A 23,007-nucleotide genomic window follows, 5' to 3' on the forward strand; every position below is an offset into this window, starting at 1 on the left:
GTTAGCTCTAGAAGGCATACTCTTTATCATAACTAGATTATCTGGAGACTACCTTTAAAAGTTCTCATCAGGAGGGACCTGGAATCTATCTGGCCATGTGGAACCTCTCCAGGTACTTCCTTTTTTTTTTTAAAAACAATACAGTGGTTTTTAAATTATATTCATAGAGTTGTACAGCCATCACTACTATCTAATTTTAGAACTTTTCAACACCCCCCAAAAAACTTGAACCAATTAGTAGTCCCTTTCTTTTCCCAGCCCCCCCCTTTTACCCCCCCCTTCCCTGCCCCTTTCCAGCCACAGGCAACTACCAATCTACTTTCTTTTGTGGATACACCTCTATGGGTATGTCTATTCTGGACATTTCATATAAATGGAATCATATGATATCTAGTTTTGGGGGCATTTACTCTTGTTCAGACTGATGATTGTATTTGCCTTCAATTCTCTCTTCTGATTTCGAGTCCTCCAGTGATTTGGTCACACTAGGTTAGTTACTAATTGGACGTGAAATCCTGTTCAAAACAAAGCTTTGAATCTGACCCATGTGAACAAATGTTTATTGTGGTCTTTTTATTCTCTCCATTGGGAAAGTATCTCATGAATAGCTTAGGTTGAAGGGGATGTGGTTAGATACCACCAACATTAAGTACCAGCCCACCTTTCTCTAAGCCTTCATAAGCTTCTCTCTTATAATTTTCTCATAAGTCTTCAAACAATATTAATTTCAGCCTGCACTTTACCAGATGCCTGGTGCTGATAGACAAAGATAAATAAATGCAGCTAGTGAGGGAGACTGATATAATAGCAGATAACTCATACAATGTGGTATTAGAATAAAGACTTTATATATAAATAAAGGAAATAATTCATATTTAGTAAAGTATAACCTGGATTTTAGGGGAAATTTTTCAGAAAAGTGAGAGAACCTAGGCCATAGAAACTATATAGTGTGCTACTTTGATTCACTATGGTAATTGATTTTTACCCTTTAATCTGTCTCTTGAGGTTGAAGTCCTTTCCCCTTTTATAAATATAGCAACAAAATGAGATGGTTGGTGAGGATTCTAGGAACTGCATTCTTCTTAATCAGACATTGTTTCCTTTACAGTTATAAGCTGGAACCCTCACCAGTAGTAGTCTCTACTACCTTGGTACCAAATATTATGGAGAAACCACTCATTCTGGAGATACCTACCATCTCTAAAACAACCACTACTGAGGAGGTATCATTTTTCAAAAAGCCATTAATTTTAAAAGAGGAACTCACTACTGAGGACACAGGCCTTTTCAAAAGGTCATTATCTTTAAAGAAGTCCACAAATCAGGGGGAGGTATACCTCATGGAGAAGCCGCCATCCTTACAGGGGGAAGCTGACAACGCTGATGAGTTTGTTGTAGAGCCAATGACTTTTGGGAAGAAGCATAAAACTGAGGAGGCAGCCATCACCAAAGGAACATTATCTTTAAAGAAGATGTGTACATATCAGGGGGACTTGGCTTTGCAGGACGTCACTGTTGAAGGGGATTCCTTCTTTATGGAGCCAACAAACTTTAGAAAGAAGCCTAAAACAGAGGAGGCAACCCCCACCAAGAAGTTGTTATCTTTAAGGAAGAAGAAGAAGTGTACCACTCAGGGGAAGGTGTCCCATATGAAGAAACCACTAGTATTGCAGAAGACCACCTCTGAAGAGGAGTCCCTCATTAAGGAGCCACTGGCTTTCAAGAAGAAACCTACCAGCAAGGAGGCAACCTTCACCTTGAGGCCATTATCTTTAAAGAAGAAGTGTACTATTCAAGGGAAGTTGGCTCACTTGAAAAAGCCATTAGAATTGCAGAAGACCACCTCTGGAGAGAAGGCACTCATTAAGGAGCCATTGGAGTCTCTCTTCCAGGAGCCATCTGCATTGCAGGAGAAGCACACCACTAGTGGGGAGGTGGTCCTCTTGAAGAAGCCACAGGCATTGCAGGAGGAGAAGGACAGTAAGTATAAATATCTTATGGAGCCAATGTCCCTTAGGAAGAAACGTACTACCAAGGAGACAAACCCCACCAAGAAACCGTTACCTGTAAAGAAGAAGTGTACCATTCAGGGGAAGATGTACCACTTGAAGAAGCCACTAGCATTGCAAAAGATCACCTCTGGAGAGAAGTCATTCATTAAGGAGCCACGGTCCCCTAAGAAGAAGGACACCACTGAGGAGTCCCTTTTCCATGAGCCACCCACGTTGCAAGAGGAGCACACCACTCAGGAGGAGGTGTCCATCTTGAAGAAGGCCTTGACCTTGCAAAAGACTCTAACTGAGGAGGAGTCACTTTCAAAGGAGACTTTGGCCTTTAAGAAGAAATGTACCATTGAGGAGGCAACCCCCACCAAGATGCTATTATCTTTAAAGAAGAGAAAGTGTACTAGTCAGGGCAAGGTGTCCTGCTTGAAGAAGCCACTAGTATTGCAGGCCACCTCTGGAGACAAGTTGTCCTTTAAAAAGAAGTCTACCACCGAGGAGGAGTCTCTCTTCAAGGAATCACCTATGTTGCAAGAGAAGCATACCACGCATGGGGAGGTGGCTCTTTTGAAGAAGCCAGGGGCATTGCAGGAGAATGTTGATGGTGAAGATGAATTTCTTATGGACCCAGTTCCCTTTAGGAAGAAACATACCACAGATGAGGCAGTCTCTACCAAGGAGCCTTTATCTTTAAAGAAGAAAAAGTGTGCCTCTCAAATAATGATGTCCATCTGCCAAGAAATGTTGGACTTGCAGAATATGATTAGCAAGGATAAGGAGTCCTTCTTTATGGAGCCAGTGTCACTTAGGAAGAAGTCTTCAACTGAGGAGACAATCCTTACCAAGACACCGTTATCTTTAAAGAAAAAACAATTCATGCAGGGGAAGATGTTCCTCTTAAAGAAGCCACTGGTCTCAGAGAAGACCATCTCTGAAGAAGAGTCACTCTTTAAGAAGCTATTGCCCTTTAATAAAAAGTCTATAACTGAAGAGGAGTTCCTCTTCCAGGATCCACCTGTATTGAAAGAGAAGCACACCACTCTGCAGGAGGTGTCCCTCTCAACTAAGCCATTGGCCTTGCCAGAAAAAACCACCACTGAAGAAGAATTGTATATTAAGGAACCATTGACCTTAGAGGAGAAGCCTACTACTGAGGAGGAATTCCTTTCTCAGGAGCCATTTTCATTGCATGTTAAACCTACCAACAAAGATGAGTCCCTCTTCTGGAAGGCTTTGGGCTTGCAGAAGAAGACTGATACCAAAGAGGATTCCTTGAAGAAGCTGTTGGTTTTGCAGGAGAAGTGCACTACTGAAGAGGAATCCCTTTTAAATAAACCATTGGTTCTGAAGGAGGAGCTCTCCATTGAGGTGGCAACAAGCCTTGAGAAGCAATTATCTTTAAAGAAGAAACCCATTGCTCAGGGGGAGGTGTTCCTCTTGAAGAAGCATTTGGCCTTGCAAGAGAATATCACCAATGAAGAGTCCTTTATTAAGCAACCACTGGCTTTTCAGAAGCCCAGCTTTGAGGGGACCATCCCAAGGGAGTCCTTGGCCTTGCAAGAGAATCCCACAGTTGAAGAAGAAGCTACCCTGAGGGGGCCCTTGGCCTTGAAGGAGAAGCCCAGCAGGGAGAAGGAGACCCTCTTCAAGGAGCCATTGTCCTTTCAGGAGAAACCTACCCTCAACGAGACATTCCATGTCAAGGAGACATTTGCTTTGAATGAGAAACCCACCACTGGGAAGGAGTTGTCCCTGAAGGAGCCATTGGCCTTGCAAGAGAATCCCACCCAAAAGAAAGATAACTCTCTCAAAGATTTCTTGATCCTCCAAGTTGAAACCAGCTCATATGTGTCCAGCACTGCCCCCGAACCCAGAACAGGCCTGTCCAGTGTGGGCAAGTTCAATATCACAAGCAAGTCCAGTGCTTGTGAATCCAGTTCCAATAAACCTTCCTCATCTTGGGGCAAGAGGTCACAGAAGGAGGTATCCTGTTCTCTTTCTTCTTAAATTAGATGATGTGTTCTTTGTTGTCCTGTAGGTGGCTGCTAGTAAAGAGATTTTTTTTGCCTTCCTAAGCAATTGATCTGTATATAGTAAGCTATAGTAAATCAAGTTGGCCTTGTGGGATCTCTTGACTTTCCGATTGGCATAGAAATACACCCAAACAATTAGAAATTATTTATTCCAGGAATACCCACAAGGATCTGGAATATTGTGTGTGTGTGTGTGTGTGTGTGTGTGTGTGTGTAAATTGCCTTTCTTAGTAATTGCAATCTGCATTACAGTGGACTCCAGTCAAAGATGAGTAAAGTCTACAGAAGCATCTCCCAAGGAAGATGGTATTTAAGTTGAAAATTGGAAGGATGAAGGAATGAGATTTGGCAAGCAGGAGGAGAAATACCCCTCTTGTAGGCAAAACAAACTGGGTAGAGGTATAGAAGGGAGGAAAAGGCTACCAAGAAGATGAATTGGGTTAGATCAAAACATTGGGACAAAACAAGTGACCTAAGAAGATACGTGACATAAGTTGAAATAGTAAAATAAGAGTGTTTTTCCTGGAGAGTCTTGAACTTACCTGTAAAAATGGTGCCTAGTTCCTAGGGCAGAGCAGGCGTGTACAAGAAGGACTAAACATTTCTTGGTCACTTGGCAGTATGAGGATTGAAGAACCAGGGGGTGCTCTGTTGTGACCCAGGATATATGAGGCTTGAGGAACCTTAGCAGAAGATGACAGTGGGAAGAAAGAAGTGTATCCTTTATGTGTATGTGCTAAGCCTTCCTTGGAATCTTTCTCCTCCTAATATCTTTTTGGTGATTTCCAAGCAGGTAACCCCATTGGAGGATATTGACAAGAACTACAGTGATCCATTTTTCAACCCAATATATGCCAAGGATATCTTCAGTTACATGAAAGAGAGAGAGGTATGTAGGTGGCTGTTGGAGGGGAAGGATTTCTAGGTCTCATTTCCTCATCATTCCATCCTTCAAATGCAAGTTGAAAGGGGAAGTAATAATGATGATTAAAATAATAACAGCAACAACTGACATCAACTGGTAGCTTACCATAAGTTAGACATTGAGGTTAAGGGGTTTATAGACATTATCTTGTTTAATTCTCCCAATAACTTCATGATGGTATGTATTATTATCTCCTTTTTATAGATTGGAGAAACTGCTCAGAATCACACAACTAGTATATGGTAGAGCTGGGATATGGGCTAAAAGTCTGATTACCTTGAAGACCATAAGCCTGTGCCTCTAATTGTTGAGGAGACAGTCTCAGACACAAAAATAGTAGTCTTCTTCTGAGTGGCTGCTCTTTGAGATCTTTTCCCTTCCCTATGCAAGTTTCTGGCATCATATGTAGAATCACTCTCCAACCTGGTGACATTTTCTTCCTCCTTTAAAATCAGCCAGTCTCCTTGACCACTAAAATTCGTTGATTCCAAATTTTCTTCTCTCTCTCAACGGAACAGATGGGACCAAGATTATCTACCAACTAAAATTTTAGCAGGCCATGCATAAGAGGGAGGATGAATATCTTGTCTTTAGAGACATAACATTTGATTTACTGACTCCAGACCCTTCACTTTTTCTAGTGTAGCTTGGAGGAAGTAAGAGATAATTTTGTTATACTACAAGTATGGGCCTTAGCTCAGCAGTGTCAGTTTCACTTGGGATCTTGTTAGAAATGCAGAAACCTAGCCCCACCCAGACCTTCTAAATTAGCATGTGAATTTTAAAGATCCCCAGGTGGTATATGTGTTAAAGTTTGCGAACCACTGCTCTACACAGCATGGCATTGTGCTTTAGATTGAATTGCAAAGAAGGGGCAGAACCTCTTTGGTATTCATCTATAGTCATAGGTGTGTTCCTGCCCATATTCCATATTCCCCCTGGACTCCTCCATATCCACCCTGACGCTTGAATATGACGTGCATCCATTTCCCAAGGATAACTAGAACTTGTCTGGAAAAGGAGACTTTGATCGGCCCCTGATACCAGCTGAAAATAATGAGTTAGAACTGAAGAAGTTAATTATGTTGTTACAGTTTCTTTGTCTGAGATGTTAGTTGCAAGTATTTTTTTCCTAAGTTACAATTTTTGAACTATAAGAAGAGTTTATGGATTAATATTTCTTTTTTATTGCTGCCAGGAAAAGTTCATACTTAAAAAATACATGAACAGGCAGACTGACATCAGCAGTTACATGAGGGCCATTCTTGTGGACTGGTTGGTAGAGGTGCAGGTAAGCCTGACAACTGCTGCTTTAAGGGGCTGCCCTTCTCTTTATTGATTTTCATTCAGTATCACCAGATGCCAGGCATGGTAAAAATTTTCTGGGTCTACAGAGCTGAGCCACGGTTCCTGCCTTCAGGGAGCTTATGATCTAGGGGGCAAAATAAGACACGCAGACAGATATGAGTACAATAAAAAGTAGAATACACTAGGTACTGTAAGAATGTTATACATAAGGTACTGTGAGAACCCAGCGGAAGGAGAGACTATTTCTAAAAGAGGCAACGATGGTATGATAGTTTAATCATTCTCAAAATTTTGTAAAAGTCTATTTAGTGATTTGGATAGGGGTCAGTGACAAAGTCTTTTCAAGCTTTGGGTGAGATTGGTGATAGGAGGGACAGTGTGGCAGACATGGCAGGACCAGACATGGCAGGTAGCTATTTGTCCAGGGTTGGATGTTGAGGCAATAGTGCTATGAATACTTAATTATCATTTTACACAAAGGAAGGAGAGTCCAGAATAGTACCTGGCACATAGTGGAGTGTCAATAAATATTTGTTGAATGAATGGAATTGAATGGTTTGCAAGAAAATATAAGGCATAGGCTATGCCCAGAAGAGTCTTAACTATATAATTAGGAAGAAAAGGTAATATAGTTTAATATCCTTTATTGAGTACCAGAGGAGTGGTTCAGGGTCACTTTGAAGTAACAGACCAGGAAAATATGGTAGACACGATTTATTTGGATATCAGTAAAGCATGAAAATGCCTCTCATCTTATGAAAATAATAATGGGTAAGAGTATAATTTGGGGGTGCCTTGGTGGCTCAATCAGTTGAGTGTCCAACTCTTGGTTTTGGATCAGGTCATGATCTCAGGATGGTGAGATCAAGCCCTGCCTTGGGCTCTGCGTTCAGCTGGGAGTCTGCTTGAGATTCTCTCTCTCCTTTTCCCTCTGCCCCTCTCTCCCCCGCCCTCTCAAATAAATAAGTAAGTAAATAAATAAATAAAATAAATAAATAAATCTTTTTTAAAAAAAGAGTAGAATTTGGGTAGATCCTATGTAAGTAAAGCTGATCCCAAAGATTGCTGATCATTATTAAGCTAGAAGGAGACTTCTAGAAGATTGCCAGTGGACTTTGTTCTAATCAACATTTTTATTAGTGATGTAAATGAGAACAGAAAAGATAAACTCATCAAATATTGCATGGCGTAAGACTAGGAATAGGGATAGGAAATAAATGGATATCAGAGATAAAATATCTCTACTAGCTGGAATGATGAACTGAATCTTTTTTAAAAAAGCTTTTGTTGTTATTTTTATTGCACAGAAACTCACATTTGTTATAGCAAAGTAATAAATTATAATTACCTGTGATCCCACAACTCACAACCACAGTTAATATTTGTGTGTGTATATTATTCCTCCACTTTAAGTGGTGGTCATCTACTTTAGGGGTGCACCTCTAGTGCATGGATCATAGAATCACAGATGCCCAGGTCCCATCCCATACTATCAAATCAGAATTGTGGGGGTGTGGCCCAGGCACATATATATATTTTCTGTTTTTTTAAAAAGAATTTTTTATTACTTTATTTTATTCATCATGATAAGTGTACTCTTTAATCCCCATCACCTATTTCATCCATCTCCCCACCCACCTCCCCTCTTGTAACCATCAGTTTGTTCTCTATAGTTAGAGTCTGTTTCTTGGTTTGTCTTTCTCTTTTTCCTTTATTCTTTTGTTTCTTAAATTCCACACATGAGTAAGATCATATGGTATTTGTCTTTCTCTGATGGACTTACTTCACTTAACATCATACTCTCTAGCTCCATCCATGTTGTTGCAAATGGCAAGATTTCATTCTTTTTTATGGCTGAATAATATTCCATTGTGTATATATACCATATCTTCTTTATCCATTCATCTATCGATGGACATTTGGGCTGCTTCCACAGTTTGGCTATTGTAAGTAATGCTGCAGTAAACATAGGGGTGCATGTATCCCTTTGAATTAGTGTTTTTGTATTTTTTGGGTAAAGGGGCACATATATTTTTATAAAGCTCCACAAGTGATTTTTTTTTAAAGATTTTACTTGTCAGAGAGAGAGAGAGAGAGAGAGCACAAGCAGGGGGAGTGGCAGGCAGAGGGAGAAACAGGATCCCTGCTGAGCAGGGAGCCCAACGTGGGGCTCGATCCCAGGACCCCGAGATCATGACCCAAGCTGAAGGCAGACGCCCAACCAACTGAGCCACCCAGGCACCCCTCCACAAGTGATGTTAATGTACACCTTTTGATAGAGAATCACAGTTCTAGAAAACATATATAGTGTTTTTATAACTTTAATTTTCATATTTTTAAATGGTAAATTGGACTTTTGGGTATATAGTTCTATGAAATTTTAACATTTGTTTTGAAATAAGATTCATAAGAAATTGCAAAAAACAGTATAGGGAAGTCCTGTGTAACTTTCACCTACTTTCTCCCGATGGTAACATTTCGCATAACTATAATATAGTGTCATAATTAAGGTCTACAGGCCTTATTTAAATTTCATAAGTTTTACATGCATTTATTTGTTGTGTGTGTTTCGTCTGTATAGTTTTATCAAACAAAAATTTTGTAAGCACTACCACCACAGTTGAGACACAACTGTTCCATTACTACAAGGATCCCTCATGTTACCCTTTTATAGCAACAGCTCACCTTCCTGTTCTTGGGAACTCCTAATTTGTTTTCACATCTATATCTTTGTAATTTCATAAATGGTATATAAATGAAATCATACAGTACATAACCTTTTGAGATTGACTTTTATCATTCACCATAATTCCCATGAGATCCACCTGTAGTGCGTAAGAGTTCTGGTTGCTCTGTATCCTTGTCAGCACTTGGTGTTAGTATTTTTTTAATTTTAGCCATCTAATAGGTGGGTAGAGGAGTCTCACCATAGTTTTAATTTGCATTTCCTCAAGGGCTAATAATGTTGAACATCATACTTACTTGTTATCCATATATCCTCTTTGGTCAAGTGTCTTAAGTCTTGCCCATTTCTTAAATGGGTAGTTTTTTTTTTTATTATGTTCAATTAGCCAATATATAGTATATTTTCTTTGTATCAAGTTATTGAGAGTTCTTTACATATTCTGGATACAAATTCTGTGTTGGATATGTGATTTACAAATATATCCTACCAGTCTGTAGTCTTTTTATTCTCTTATTTGGGTCTTAGAGCAAATTTTTTTTTTTTTTAATTTTGATAGTCTAGTTTTTCAGTGTTTTCTGTTATGGATTGTGCTTTTTAAGAATTCTCTGCCTGAACCTAGGTCATGAATATTTTCTCATATTTTATCTGAAAGTTTCATAGTTTTAACATTAAATCTGTAATCCATTTTTTTTTTAAAGATTTTTAAAGAAATTTTATTTATTTGACATAGAGATAGAGAGAGAGGGAACACAAGCAGGGGGAATAGGAAAGGGAGAAGCAGGCTTCCTGCTGAGCAGGGAGCCCGATGCGGGGCTCGATCCCAGGACACTGGGATCATGACCTGAGCTGAAGGCAGACGCTTAACCGTGTGAGCCACCCAGGTGCCCCTGTAATCCATTTTGAGTTAATTTTTGTATAGTATGAGGTTTTTGAGGTCAAAGTTCATTTTTTTTGCATATGTATCTCCATTTGTTCTAACACCATTTGTGGGAAAATATACTTTTTTCCTACTAAATTGCTTTTGCATCTTTGCCAAAAATCTATTGACCTTATTTGTGTGGATCTCTTTCTATACTTATTTCTATACTTTATTCTGTTTTATTGATCTCTGTGTCTGTCACTTTGCCAATATCACACTGTCTTTATTCCTGTAGTTTTATAGTAGGTCTCAAAACTAGGTGATGTGATCCGTCTAGCTCCATTCTTTTTTTTTTTTTCCATAATTGTTTTAGTTATCCTAGTTCATTTGCTTTTCTATATAAATTTTAGAATCAGTTTGTTTATATCTACAAAAAAATCCTGTTGAGAGTTTGATTGGAATTGAGTTACATCTTGTGCAGAAAAGAGTTAACAGGCCAAATACTGCTATCCTTAGAAAGTCCTGTTTGCAAAGTTGGCCCATGTCTGGGCATCTGAGAAGTTGACTGGTAAACAGTTCCCTACACTGCTATAAAACCCTCCCTTAATGATAACTGTGCCTAAACTCTTTGTATTAACAATGTGGTTTAGTGATGGACACTGGGGAGGGTATGTGCTGTGGTGAGCGCTGTGAATTGTGTAAGACTGATGAATCACAGACCTGACTCCTGAAACAAATAATACATTATATGTTAGTAAAAAAAAAAAAAAAAGCAATGTGGTTTATTCTGAACACCTGCTTTCCTTTTGTGAGTCTGAAATTTTGGTACATGCTAGGCAGAGAGTGTTTACATGACTAGCTCCCAATAAAATCTTAGGCACTGAGTTTCCCTGGTAGACAGCACTTTACATGTATTGTCACATCTCATTCCTGGAGGAACTAAGTGCATCCTGAGCGACTGACTTTATTGGAATAAGACTCTTGAAAGCTTGTTTCTTGTTTTTGGCAAGTTTTGCCCATGTTCTCATTTACTTGATTTTGCTTTCTATCTTTTGTTATAATAAATCCTAGCCATGAGTATGACTATATGCTGAGTCCTCTGACTAGGAATCATTGTACCTTGGGGTGGTCTTGTGGACCATCAACACACATCTATAGGTGAATTTGAAAAGAATTAAGATCTTTTCTGTGTTGAATCTTCCATACCCACGAATGTGGTATGTCTTTCGTTTATTTCGGTTTTCTTTGATTTCTATCTTTTTACCATATAGATCCTGTACGTGTTTTGTTAGATTTATACCAAAATATTTTCTTTTCTTGGAGCTACTGTAAATGATATTTTTCTTAATTTAAATTCAACTAGCCAACATATAGTACATCATTAGTTTCAGATGTAGTATTGTAAATGATATTTTTAAAAAATGTAGTTTTCCATTTGTATACTACTAGTATGAAATATTGATATTTGTGTATTGACCTTGTATTCTATGACCTTGCTAAAACTTACTTATTAATTCTTAGGAGTTCTTTTGTTTTTATAGATTTCTTGAGATTAGCTACATAGACAATTATGCCATTTGCAAATGGGGACAGTGTTATTTCTTCCTTTCCAATATGCATGCTTTTACTTTCATTTTTGTGTTTTATTGCACTGCATAGGACTTCTATTATGTTGAATAGCAACAGTGAGAGTAGACAACCTTGCCTTGTTCCTGATCTTAGGAAGAAAGCAGTTAGTCTTTCACCATTAGTATGATCTTAACTGTAGAGTTTTTGTAGACACCCTTGATCAGGTTGAGATATTTACTTTCCATTCCTAGTTTGCTGATGTATGTTTCTCATGAATGATGTTGAATTTTGTAAAATGCTTTTTCCATCTGCATCTGTTTATACAATTTTATTTGTTTTAGACTATATGGTAGATTATGTTGATTGATTTTCAAATACTGAAGCAGCCTCATTCCTGGGATAAATCCCACTTGGTCCTGGTGCATTATTCTTTTTAAATATTGCTGGATTTTATTTGCTGATATTTTGTTGAGGATTTTTGTATCTGTGTTTATGATGGGCGTTTCTCTGTAGTATTCTTTTTGTATTTTTGTACTGTCTTTGGTTTTGGTATGAGGATGATACTGACTTTATAAAATAATTTGAGAGTATCTCCCTCTTCTCTTTTCTTTTGTTTTTTTTTTTTTTTTAAAGATTTTATTTATTTATTTGAGAGAGAGAATGAGATAGAGAGAGAGAGAGCATGAGAGGGGGGAGGGTCAGAGGGAGAAGCAGGCTCCCCGCTGAGCAGGGAGCCCGATGCGGGACTCGATCCCAGGACTCCAGGATCATGACCTGAGCCGAAGGCAGTGGCTTAACCAACTGAGCCACCCAGCCGCCCTCCCTCTTCTCTTTTCTAGAAGAGATGTGTAGAATTAATGTTACTTATTCTTTAAATGTTCTGTAGAATTCACAAGTGAAGTTATTTGTGCCTGAAGTTTTTTTTCTTTTTCCAGAAGGATTTTAACTAAGAATATAATTTCTTTAATGGTTATAAGATTATTCAAGTTACCTGTTTTGTTTCAGGTGACTTGGTTTGTGGTTTGTGGTTTTCAAGGAATTGGTCCATTTCATCTAAGTCTAATTTATATGCATAGAGTTGTTCCTGTATTCCCTTATTATTCACTCTTTCATTCCTGATATTTGGTAATTTGTGTCTTCTTTTTGTTTATCAATCTTGCTAGAAGTTTATCAATTTTATTGATCTTCTCAAAGAACCAGGTTTTCATTTCATTCATTTTCTTACTGTTTTTCTCTTTTCAGTTTTTATTGATATCTGCTCCAATTTTTATAGTTTCCTTTTGCTTTGGGTTTAATTTGCTCTTCTTTTTCTAGTTTCTTAAGGTGGAAGCTCAGGTTATTGATTTAAGACCTTTCTTCTTTTTTAATAGAAGCATTTAATGCTATACATTTCTCCCTAAGCACTGCTTTAGCTGCATGCCACAAATTTTGGGAGACATCCTCTTTGATCCTTGGACTATTTAGAAGTTTGTCATTTGATATCCAAGTGTTTGGAGTTTTTGCTGTTATTTTTCTGTTATCAGTTTCTAGTTTAATTCCATTGTGGTCAAAGAAAACACTATGTATTGTTTTAAATCTTTAAAAATTTAAAGGGTTAATACCCAGATGTGGTCTGTCTTGTTGAATGTTCCAAGTGCACTCGAGAAAATGTGTATTCTGTTGCTGTTAGATGGAGTGTTTGATAAATGTCCGTTGGATCCAGTTGGTTAATGTTGTTAATTTCTTCATTATCCTTGCTGTTTTTCTGTGTACTAATTCTGTTGTTGAGAAGAGTACTGAAATTTTCAATTATAATTGTGAATTTATATATTTTTTCAGTCTTGTCATTGTTTGCTTTGTGTATTTTGAAAATGTGTGAACATACACATTGGAGATTAGTTATATCTTCTTTATAGTGTTTTGTGACTTGCTTTTTTTCTTTTGTAACAATGTTCATGTAATTGTGACATCTTTCCAGATAAATTGGTATATTTCTATATCATTTATGTTGACTACATAGTATTCTGTTCAACTGTCATTATGTATCCAACCCCCTATTAATGGACATTTAGGTTATTTCTAAATTTTGCTCTTAGAAATAACCCTATAGGGAACATGCATATGCTTCCATTGTTCATGACTGTACTGTTGTTTTTCTGTATTAAATTACTAGGAATAGAAGTATTAGATCAAAGCAATGCACATTTAGAATTTTTGTACATATAGGCACTATTCTGAAATATCATGCCCATTGTATTTATACTGAAGAAAAGTGATTTTCTCATAATCTTAGCAAAATAGAATGTTATATTTTTTGCCATCTGATAAATGAAAAATTTTAATATGTTTTTTTAAGTTGATGTACAGTAGCATTGGCATTTTAAGTAGTTAGGTCCATCAGTTTTTTTCTTTATGGTTTTAAGATCTGTTTCTTGGTTAGAAAAGTCTTATCCAGTCATAATTTAAATATTTCTCTGAATTTTTTCTAGAACATTTATAGTTTCATGTTCACATTTTTAAATCTTTGTCTGGAATTTATTTTGATTTTGGTGTCAGCACCTATACACCTTACCCCAATGATTATCCAGTTATTCTAATACCATTTATTGGTTTTCATTATCCACTGGTTTGAATTGACATATTTTTTTATAATTGAAGTATAGATGGCATACAGTGTTATATTAGTTTCAGATGTGCAACATAGTGATTCAACAATTCTGTACATTACTCCATGCTCACCACAATGTGTAGTTACCATCTGTTGCCATACAGCATTATTACAATATTATTGACTGTATTCCCTATGCTCTACTTCTCACCTGTGTGACTTACTTGTTTTATAACTGGAAGTTTGTCCCTCTTAATCTTTAATCACATATACTTGGGTTTGTTTATGGTCTTTCCAATTCTATTCCTTAGTACATTTGTCTATTCTAATATTAGTAGTATGCTGTTTTTATTATTATGGTTTGTAACACATTTATTGCCTCTTTACTTATTTTACAAAATATTCATGGTTCTCACACAGTAATTCTTCCAGGTGAGCGGTAGAATAGTTTTGTCAACTTTTCAAAAATAACCTGTTGGGATTAATTCGGGGAGAATTTACAGATCTTCTTTTGTAATTTTAAGTTTTAAAAGATTCTCTTCATATTGGGCTCGCTGACTTGAAAGGTTTTTCTTGGGTATTGAGGAATTTTTTTAATGTTACGAATATTATCCTTTTTTCTTTAATTCTTAAATTTATTCATATATTGAGAAAGCAATTAATATTTTTCTGTACTTATTTTTTTTTATTTTATTATGCTATGTTAGTCACCATACTCTGTACTTACTTTGTATTCATCTACGTTGCTGAACTTTAGTCATGGTTTATTTAATTTACTGTTGGATTTGATTGCTTATACTTTATTTAGAATTTTTGCTTCTATATTCACAAATAAGATTCCTTTGTAAGTTTTTGGTGCTGTCTTTATTAAGTTGTGGTACTAGGACTGTTCTAGCCTAACATACCTAGAAGAATTTTCCTATAGTACTAAGTTTAACACAGGAATTATTTTCCTTGGTGAACTGGCCCATGAACTTATTGATGCATGGTGCCATTTATGTGTGTCATTCTTTGATAACTCTAATAACATTGATGATTATTGGCCTACTAAGGATTTATTATTCTTCTTGAGTCATTTTTGTGGTTTATATCGTATTTAAAATTCATTCATTTTGTTGGTTTTTCACAGTTACTGTCGTAGACTATACATGGTATTCTTTTATAATTCTTTGTAATTATTTATTTTTTCATTTAAAATGTGTGTGATGTGTTAGCTTGCTTTCATGTGTTTGCATACATGTGCATGCTGTCTTCAGTGTTCCTTGCAAGAGTTTCATTCAGTTTTCTGGTCAAAGAACCAGTTCATGGATATATTTATATAGCTTTTCTTTTTTAAAAAAATTATTGACATCTGCTTTAATATTTGTTAATTTACTCTTAGTTTATTAAGGTTTATTCTGTTGTCTTCCTTAGCTTCTTAAAATGCGTGCTTAGTCTATTTTAATTATTTCTGACTTCAGAATAAAAGCTTTAAAGGTATACATTTTCTTCTAAGTAACAGTTCTGATTACATCCCATTAATTTTGAAAGATAGTGTAGCTGTCTTGTTTTTTTCTCAGTAATCTGTGATTGCAATTTTTATTTCCTTATTGACCTAGGTGTTTTTTCTTTAAGAATAGTGCTTACCATTTTTTTCAAATGCTTTTCTTTTCTTTAGTTTGTTTGGTTTATTCTTTTATTGCCAATTTCTAGATTTATTGTACTGTGTGTTGAGAATGTGACCTGAATGATAATTTCTGTTTTTCTTAAGTTAATGAGATTTTCTTCATGGCTTCAGATATAATGGGTTTTTATAAATGATTCACTGATGTTTGTAGAAAACAGGTATTCTCTAGAATACAAAGATCATTATATCAATTAATTTTGATTTAATAATTATATAATTTATATGCTAATTTATTTTTCTGCTTTACTTATCAAAGTCTAAGAGCAGTGTGGTAACCATCCACAATCATTGTTTAGTTTATTTCTCCTGGCATTTCTTCACCCCCTCCATTTCACCTTAAATCCTCTGCCCCATACAATTTTTTAAACTATCAATTAATATATATTTATAAGGTGTGTATGTATTCATATATATTTGTGTATATGTATATGAATAAAATCAACCGTTTTCTACTTATTCCTCAGAGATAACAACTATAAATAATTTAGTGTGTATCTTTCCAGATCCTTTTATGTGTATGTTATCACTTTTATTAAGTTTTGACTATCTTTTCTTTAAAAATCCGAGAAACACACCGAGGGTTTTAGAGGGGAGGGGGGTGAGGGATGGGTTAGCCTGGTGATGGGTATTAAGGAGGGCACATACCGCATGGAGCAGTGGGTGTTATACGAAAACAATGAATCATGGATCACCACATCAAAAACTAATGATGTATTGTATGGTGACTAACATAACAAAATAAAATAAAATTTTAAAAAATCTTAAATTTTATGAGTAATGCATGAATGTACACACATATAGGCATATATACACATAAAAATGCAGCTTTTTAATGAGTGTGGGTTTTATGATATTTTTGTTATGAATAGGTCATGCTGTACACATTGCTCTGCATCTTGCTCTTTTAAGAATGTCTTAGTAATCTTTCCATATAATTATAGATCTACCTTATTCTTTTAAAGTGTTGCATAATATTCTATTATATGGATATAGCCCATTATTTAATCAGCCTCTCTAGTGAACCTTATCTATTAATTGCCTCTGGAGTATGATGAGATAATTTGCACACTTTTAGTTTATTTCTGCTTCTATTTTTAGTCAAGATAACTGAGACTTTTAGATCCATATTATTATTGTTTAATACATTACCTTCCCTACAAATAATTATTTTTGACATTTCTAGATGTAGATATGTTTTCCTTAATTTTGTCCAGTATATTGTGAGTTCTTTTAGTCTGAAGATTCAATCTTTCTTTGGCTCAGAGAAAATTTTTTTTGAAAGATAATTTTTATTACTTTTATGTTCAGAAAATTCAACAGCATACCCTTAGCCCAGTTTGGTCCCAGTTCTTTAGCCTTTGCCTTTTCCAGCTTGGCAATGTGAACCACCAACTTTAGACCCAGGACTTTGCCTCTCCAGCGACGGTGGATCTCATCATACCCGTCATTGTAATTGGTCCTAATAGCTTCCACCAGCTTAGCCAGAGCTTCTTTGTCTTCTGAGTTAGCCTGTATGAAGGCGACAGTGGTGCAGGTCTTCCTGTGGACCAGACACCTCAGCCTGGCCTTCCCCTTGATAATGCAGTAGGGAACCCCCATCTTATGACACAGGGTAGGCATGAAGACAACCAGCTCAATGGGATCCACATCATGTGTAATCACTACCAGCTGAGGCTTCCTGTTTTCCACCAGGGTGGTGACAGTATTAACCCCAGCTGGAAGGACAGGCAACTTCTTAGTGGGGACATCCTCTTTGCCAGCAGCTTTCTTCTCAGTCTGGGCCAACAATCTCTGCTTCTTCTCTTGCTTGGTCTCTGGTCTGTATTAGTGGGCCAGCTTAAGCAGTTGAGTAGCTCTTTGGTGGTCCAAGGCCTGGGTGAACTGGTTAATCATAGGAGGGACTTTTAGATATTTATAGTGAATAGCCCTTTGCCGCTGCAGCCTGATGTAGCAGGGCCATTTGACAAAGTGGGTGAGGTCCCTTTTGGGCTGGATGTCCTGTCCAATGCCAGAATTCTTGGACCTTTTCTAAAACGGGGGATTGACCACCACCTTGGCTTCCTGCCAAGGGGCCACCTTCTTCCCCTTAGCCTTCTTTCTTTTCAGCATCTTGGATGGCTGGAGGAGAGACTGGCTCAGAGAAATTTTTATCATTATCTCTCTTTGGCCTCTTATCTCATTCTGAGTGTGTGTGTGTGTGTGTGTGTGTGTGTGTATCTCCAGAATTTGTTCTTGTGTCTCAGGTTTTCATTCATTATCTTCAACTCTCTCTTACCTCTCAGTTCTGGGAGAATTTCTTAAAGCAGCCTTTGAAATATTGATTTGATTTTTGTCATAACTGAATGTACTATTCACTTCCCCTATTACATTTTTTAATTAAGTAATTGCTTTTTCATCAGAAACCAGTCTTTTTGGATCTCAGAGTGTTCTCTTTTCATAGATTCAGTGTTCTCTCAGATCTTGTGGAGAGTATACTTTTTAAGTTTATTTCAGTTCTTTGAAGTGAAAAGCTTTCATAAGTAGACACTTGCTCTGGTTTCTCAGAACATTTCTCCTTGAAAAATTACTTGTTATTTTTCCTGTAAACGGGTTATTTTCTCCATTTATTCATCTTTGCAGAAGATGGTCTTTGAGTTTTGGAATTTGAGATAAATTTTGTCAAATTTGTTTCTTCCTTTGAGACTAAGAGTATTCTTTATAATTTCTATAGTTATTTATTTATTTATTACTTCCCTTTTGTTCCTTCTTACCCATCCCCAGTTAAGGAGCATAATCGAATTAGAAGGGTGTTGTAGCTGCTTGAATTATCTAGAGCCCTGCCACTTTTCTCTAACTGGCACAAAGTCAGGCTCCTTATGTGAAGCCTGATGCTGAGGGGACAGAAGACTGTATCATGTGAAGAATAGTTACAGGAAGTCAAGTTATTTGGTCTAGAATGGAAATTTATAGGAGACATGGTAAATGTCTTCAGTAGCTGAAGGGCTGTCACAAGAACAATTAGACTTGCTCTGTGTAGTCCCGAGTGGTAGAATTATGTTAGAAGAGTACTGTCTTACATTCAAAGAAAGAAGATTGCTATCACTGACCCTGCTGCTAATTCAAATATTTATTGACTCCGAATTTCAGCCATTCATTCAGATATTACCCACATGTTAGATGTTAAGCATTTCTTAACAACATGTTACATGGGTGGCCAAGTGCCTATGAGATGTACTGGAAAGAAGCTATGCAAGCATTGGTTTTGTCATTTACTCACAGAGGTGTCATCCTCAGAGAACTGCTACTTTCCATTCTTACTGTCTCTTTTTTGCTAATTATTTGACCTCGATTTCTTGATACTTACGGTGGTAGTCTTTCATCTGCATGAACTCTCTCCATCTCTTTCTTATGACATTCCTCTGGAAAATGTGGTAGGCAGAATAAAATGTTCACATCCTAATTCCCAGAATCTATGAATAAGTTACTTTACATGGCAAAGGGAAATTAAAATAGAATATGGAATTAAGATTGCAGTCAGCCAAATTTAAGATACAGTGACTATCCTGGATTATCCAAGTGGACCCAGTGTAATCACAAGAGTTCTTAAATGTGGAAGAGGGAGGCACAGAGTAATGCAGTGTGAGAAAGACTCTGCTGGCCATTGCTGGCCTTGAGGATGGAAGGGACCACAAACCAAGGAATGTGGGCAGCTTGTAGAAGTTAGAAGGGTTTTCTGCTAGAACCTCTAGAAAGAAACACAGCCCTGTTAACACCTTGATTTTTTTTAGCCCAGTGAGTCCCATTTTGCACTTTTGACTTCGAGATCTGTGATAATGAATTTGTGTTGTTTTAAGCCACTAAGTGTGTGGTAATTTATTACATTGCAATAGGAAACCGATAAGGATGGATTGCTGAGAAAATCCAAGCCCATATCCCAGGAACAGTAAGAACAGCTTCTTGGTATTTCTGTTATTTAAAAATTTAATGCATCTATTGCTGACTGATGTATTCAACCATTTTCTTTTTTTTTTTAAGATTTTATTTATTTATTTGAGAGAGAGAGAATGAGAGAGAGAGCATGGGATGGGGGAGGGTCAGAGGGAGAAGCAGACTCTCCGCCGAGCAGGGAGCCCGATGCGGGACTCAATCCCGGGACTCCAGGATCATGACCTGAGCCGAAGGCAGTCGCTTAACCAACTGAGCCACCCAGGCGCCCTCAACCATTTTCTGATAATCATCCATTTCTCCAGTGCTTCTTATTGGCCTACTTTTTGGACATCTAGGCTTCGGTGAATAAGAGGAGCCTACATAAAAGGAGGCCCAATGAAGTAAGCGAATTTTACCAGGAAGGCGATTTCTACTCAGTATAAGGAAAAATTTTCCATTAAAACCCTTCAAAGAGAGATCAGGCTGTATTTGGAGTTCTATAGCAGGAACTGAACAATTGTTTGGTGGAGACATTAAAGAGAAGATTCCTGCATTGGTTGAAGTGTTGGATTAGTGTAGATTTTATTGTTCTTGAATCTAAGAACTTAAGGGGTAGAGAGGAACAAGCATCACTGAGGTTTGGGTAGGATGCCTGTGTGTAGTGCAGATTGTGCCTACACAAGGTTCCTAGGCAAGACAAAAGTGGGCGATGGAATCCAGCTCATACCGTTTGTCAAGCTGTACATTCTGGCTGTGGAGCTGCTCTGCCTTGAGGCAGGGGTACCTTTTGCTAATTCATATAAAGGTATTGTTTATTTGATAAGATGTGTGCCTGCAGGGCTGCATTCACCCGAAGACATCACTTTTTTTTTTTTTTCCTAATTTGCACAAAGATGCCATATGGGCCAGAACTAACACTGGGTCTAGAGTTATAGGAGGTGGTTTCTTGGAGTTGGTGAAGGCAAGGCAAAGATAGATAAGACAAAAAAAAGGGAAAGAGGATTATACTACTAATGCTTTAATCTCATTCTGTCTTCTCTAGTCCCTCAGCTCACTTCCAAATGGTGCTATTGGTACTTTCTCCTAATCCATATATTCTAATGGCATATCTAATTGGGAAGAGACACTAATGAATGAATGTACTAATAAACGGGTCTCTGTATTTTAGAGGTAAAGGAACATGATCTCTTTGGGGGAGTTCACTGTATAATGTAGTAGCAAATGGGGAAAGCAAGAATCTAAGTACTGGAGATCAAGGGGAGAGGGTGTGTTCACTCAAGGTGCTCATAGAGAAGGCAGAGCATCTCTCTCTGACTTTTTTTAAAGATTTTATTTATGTGAGAGAGAGAGAGAGAGAGAGTGCACGAACAGGAGAGAGGCAGAAGCAGGCTCCCCGCTGAGCAAGGAGCCCAACACGGGGCTCGATCCCAGGATGCTGGGATCATGACCTGAGCTGAAAGCAGATGCCCAACCGACTGAGCCACCCAGGCGCCTCATCTCTCTCTGATTTATAAGACTGGTCATCTACCTAAATATGGAGGGATGGATAACGCCAGGGTCCTCAAAGGCACAGGAGATCTAGATCTAGGCACCTAGCTGAAGCAGTTCCCACATTCATAGCTGGCTGAGTCTCGGTGGGCCAGGTCTGGTAGTTCCACTGTCTTCAGTGCCACAGACCATGTAGTTAGATCTACTGGATGTGGCCTTGGGGTGGGAAAATATGACACATTCGTGTTTGTGTATTCCTCCAGATGACCTTTGAGATGAGTCACGAGACCCTGTACTTGGCAGTGAAACTGGTGGATCACTACCTTATGGAGGTAGTATGCAAGAGGGACAAGCTACAACTCCTTGGTTCCACTGCATTTCTGATTGCAGCAAAATTTGAGGTGAGCCTGAGTTCAGAGAGCCTGGAGAAAATTAATCAAGTTTCTACCCAAGTCTGATATATATGTATTTGTATGCCTATATGTGCATATATGTATGTATATGTGTGTATGTATCATCTACACGTATATACCCACGCACATATACATGCACTTACATTTGCATGTATGTGCACCTGTGTGTGTGTGTGTGTGTGCATGTATAATTACATACATACACACACAAATAGTATTTCCTACCTTTTTTTGGTCGGTCTTTTCTAGCAGGAACACTGGTGTTGGGTGGCAGTGGTGGTATATTTGTTTCCTGGCATCCATAGGGTTCTTTCATTTCTTCTTTGAGGATATGTGTATGTGGGCATATGCCTAGTTAAATACATTGTTCTTTGTGAGTCTTCCTTCTGATCCATAATTCTCCACCCACCCCTGCACTCTTTTCTTCTTCCACCAACTTCCTCTCCACCTAGTGGAGTCTTGAACTGCATAGATAAGAAAGCAATTCCAAACCTGGGTGCTGGAGACATTTAAGAAAACATGGCCTGGTACAGATGGTAGTGAGTCCAGGTGAAATAGTTATTTTTGAAGTAGCATTATAAAAGCAAGTTGCTGGCTTTTCTTTTCTTTTTTTGAAGAAATTATCCATTCACCTTAGAGAGAGAGCATGGAGGGAGGGAGAGCAAGAATCCTGAAGCAGTGTCCCCGCTGAGCGGGGCTCGATCCCCGGACCCTGAGATCATGACCTGAGCTGAAATCAAGAGCTGGACGCTTAACTGACTGAGCCACCCAGGCGCCCTGCTGGCCTTTCTTTCCTAACCAGAAGCCATCTAATTTCTCTGATTCTTTTCTCTTCCTCAGATGCTAAATGATCTTGTTCAACTGTGATTTTTCCATGATAGGCTACTTGTGTGAAACCTTAGGGTTTAGAAGCAGAGAGGTAGCAACTTTTACTGAATTCAAAGAGCTTTAGAACTGTGGGTTTGTTTCTGTGCTCCCTCACTTGCTCCTTCCACAGCTTTATCCTTAACTTGCTTCTTGCCTCCCTCCCTCCTGACTCCCTCCCTCCCTCCCTAGATCCTTACCTCCCTTCCTCATTCCAGTCCTCCCTCTTTTGCTTCTTACTTGCCTCACTTTCTTGCAGCTCTTGCTTCACTTCCCTTCTTGCTTCACTTCCACCCTTGCTCCCTAACTCCCTTCCTTTTACCAGCCTTCCCTCAATCCCTCCCTCATCCCTCCCTTCATTCTTCCATCCTTGCCTGGTGTGCTCATACACTACAAACTGGGTTTCCTCCCTGTATCTCTCTTTCCCTCCCTCCCTCCCTGGTTCCCTTTCTCCCCTTCTCCCACCCTTATTCTATCCATCCCTCCTTCTGTGTCTCCTTTCCTGCCACCTTCTCCCTCCCATCGCGCTCCCTCACTCTGTCGCATTCCATCCTCTTCCCTCCCAGCTTCCCTCCCTCCCTTACTCCTTTCTTCCCTCTCTTTTCCCTTCCTTTGCTCTCTTCCCTCTGTCCCATCTCTCCTCACTCCCCACCTCATTCCTTTCATGCTGCACTCCCTCCCTCTTCCATCCCCTCTC

At 38.2% G+C, this 23,007-nt stretch overlaps 1 protein-coding gene and 1 pseudogene across 7 annotated transcripts in view; one reads left to right on the forward strand and one right to left on the reverse strand.

Annotated features, from left to right (window-relative positions):
• Positions 1 to 23,007, forward strand: part of CCNB3 (cyclin B3) — a 62,903-nt gene that overhangs the window by 32,209 nt on the left and 7,687 nt on the right. For 6 of the 7 annotated variants that reach the window (XM_032397942.1, XM_032397947.1, XM_032397944.1 and 3 more), the window contains exons 5-8: positions 1,112 to 3,989; positions 4,830 to 4,928; positions 6,163 to 6,255; positions 21,297 to 21,434. In XM_032397942.1, the coding sequence (XP_032253833.1) occupies positions 1,112 to 3,989; positions 4,830 to 4,928; positions 6,163 to 6,255; positions 21,297 to 21,434 (3,208 nt within the window). The remainder of the gene's footprint in view (positions 1 to 1,111; positions 3,990 to 4,829; positions 4,929 to 6,162; positions 6,256 to 21,296; positions 21,435 to 23,007) is intronic. The other variant, XM_032397948.1, reaches the window with a different exon arrangement.
• Positions 16,870 to 17,754, reverse strand: LOC116627952 (annotated as a pseudogene).

Source organism: Phoca vitulina, unplaced genomic scaffold, assembly GCF_004348235.1.
Source record: "Phoca vitulina isolate PV1807 unplaced genomic scaffold, GSC_HSeal_1.0 scaffold107, whole genome shotgun sequence".
Lineage (NCBI taxonomy): Eukaryota > Metazoa > Chordata > Mammalia > Carnivora > Phocidae > Phoca > Phoca vitulina.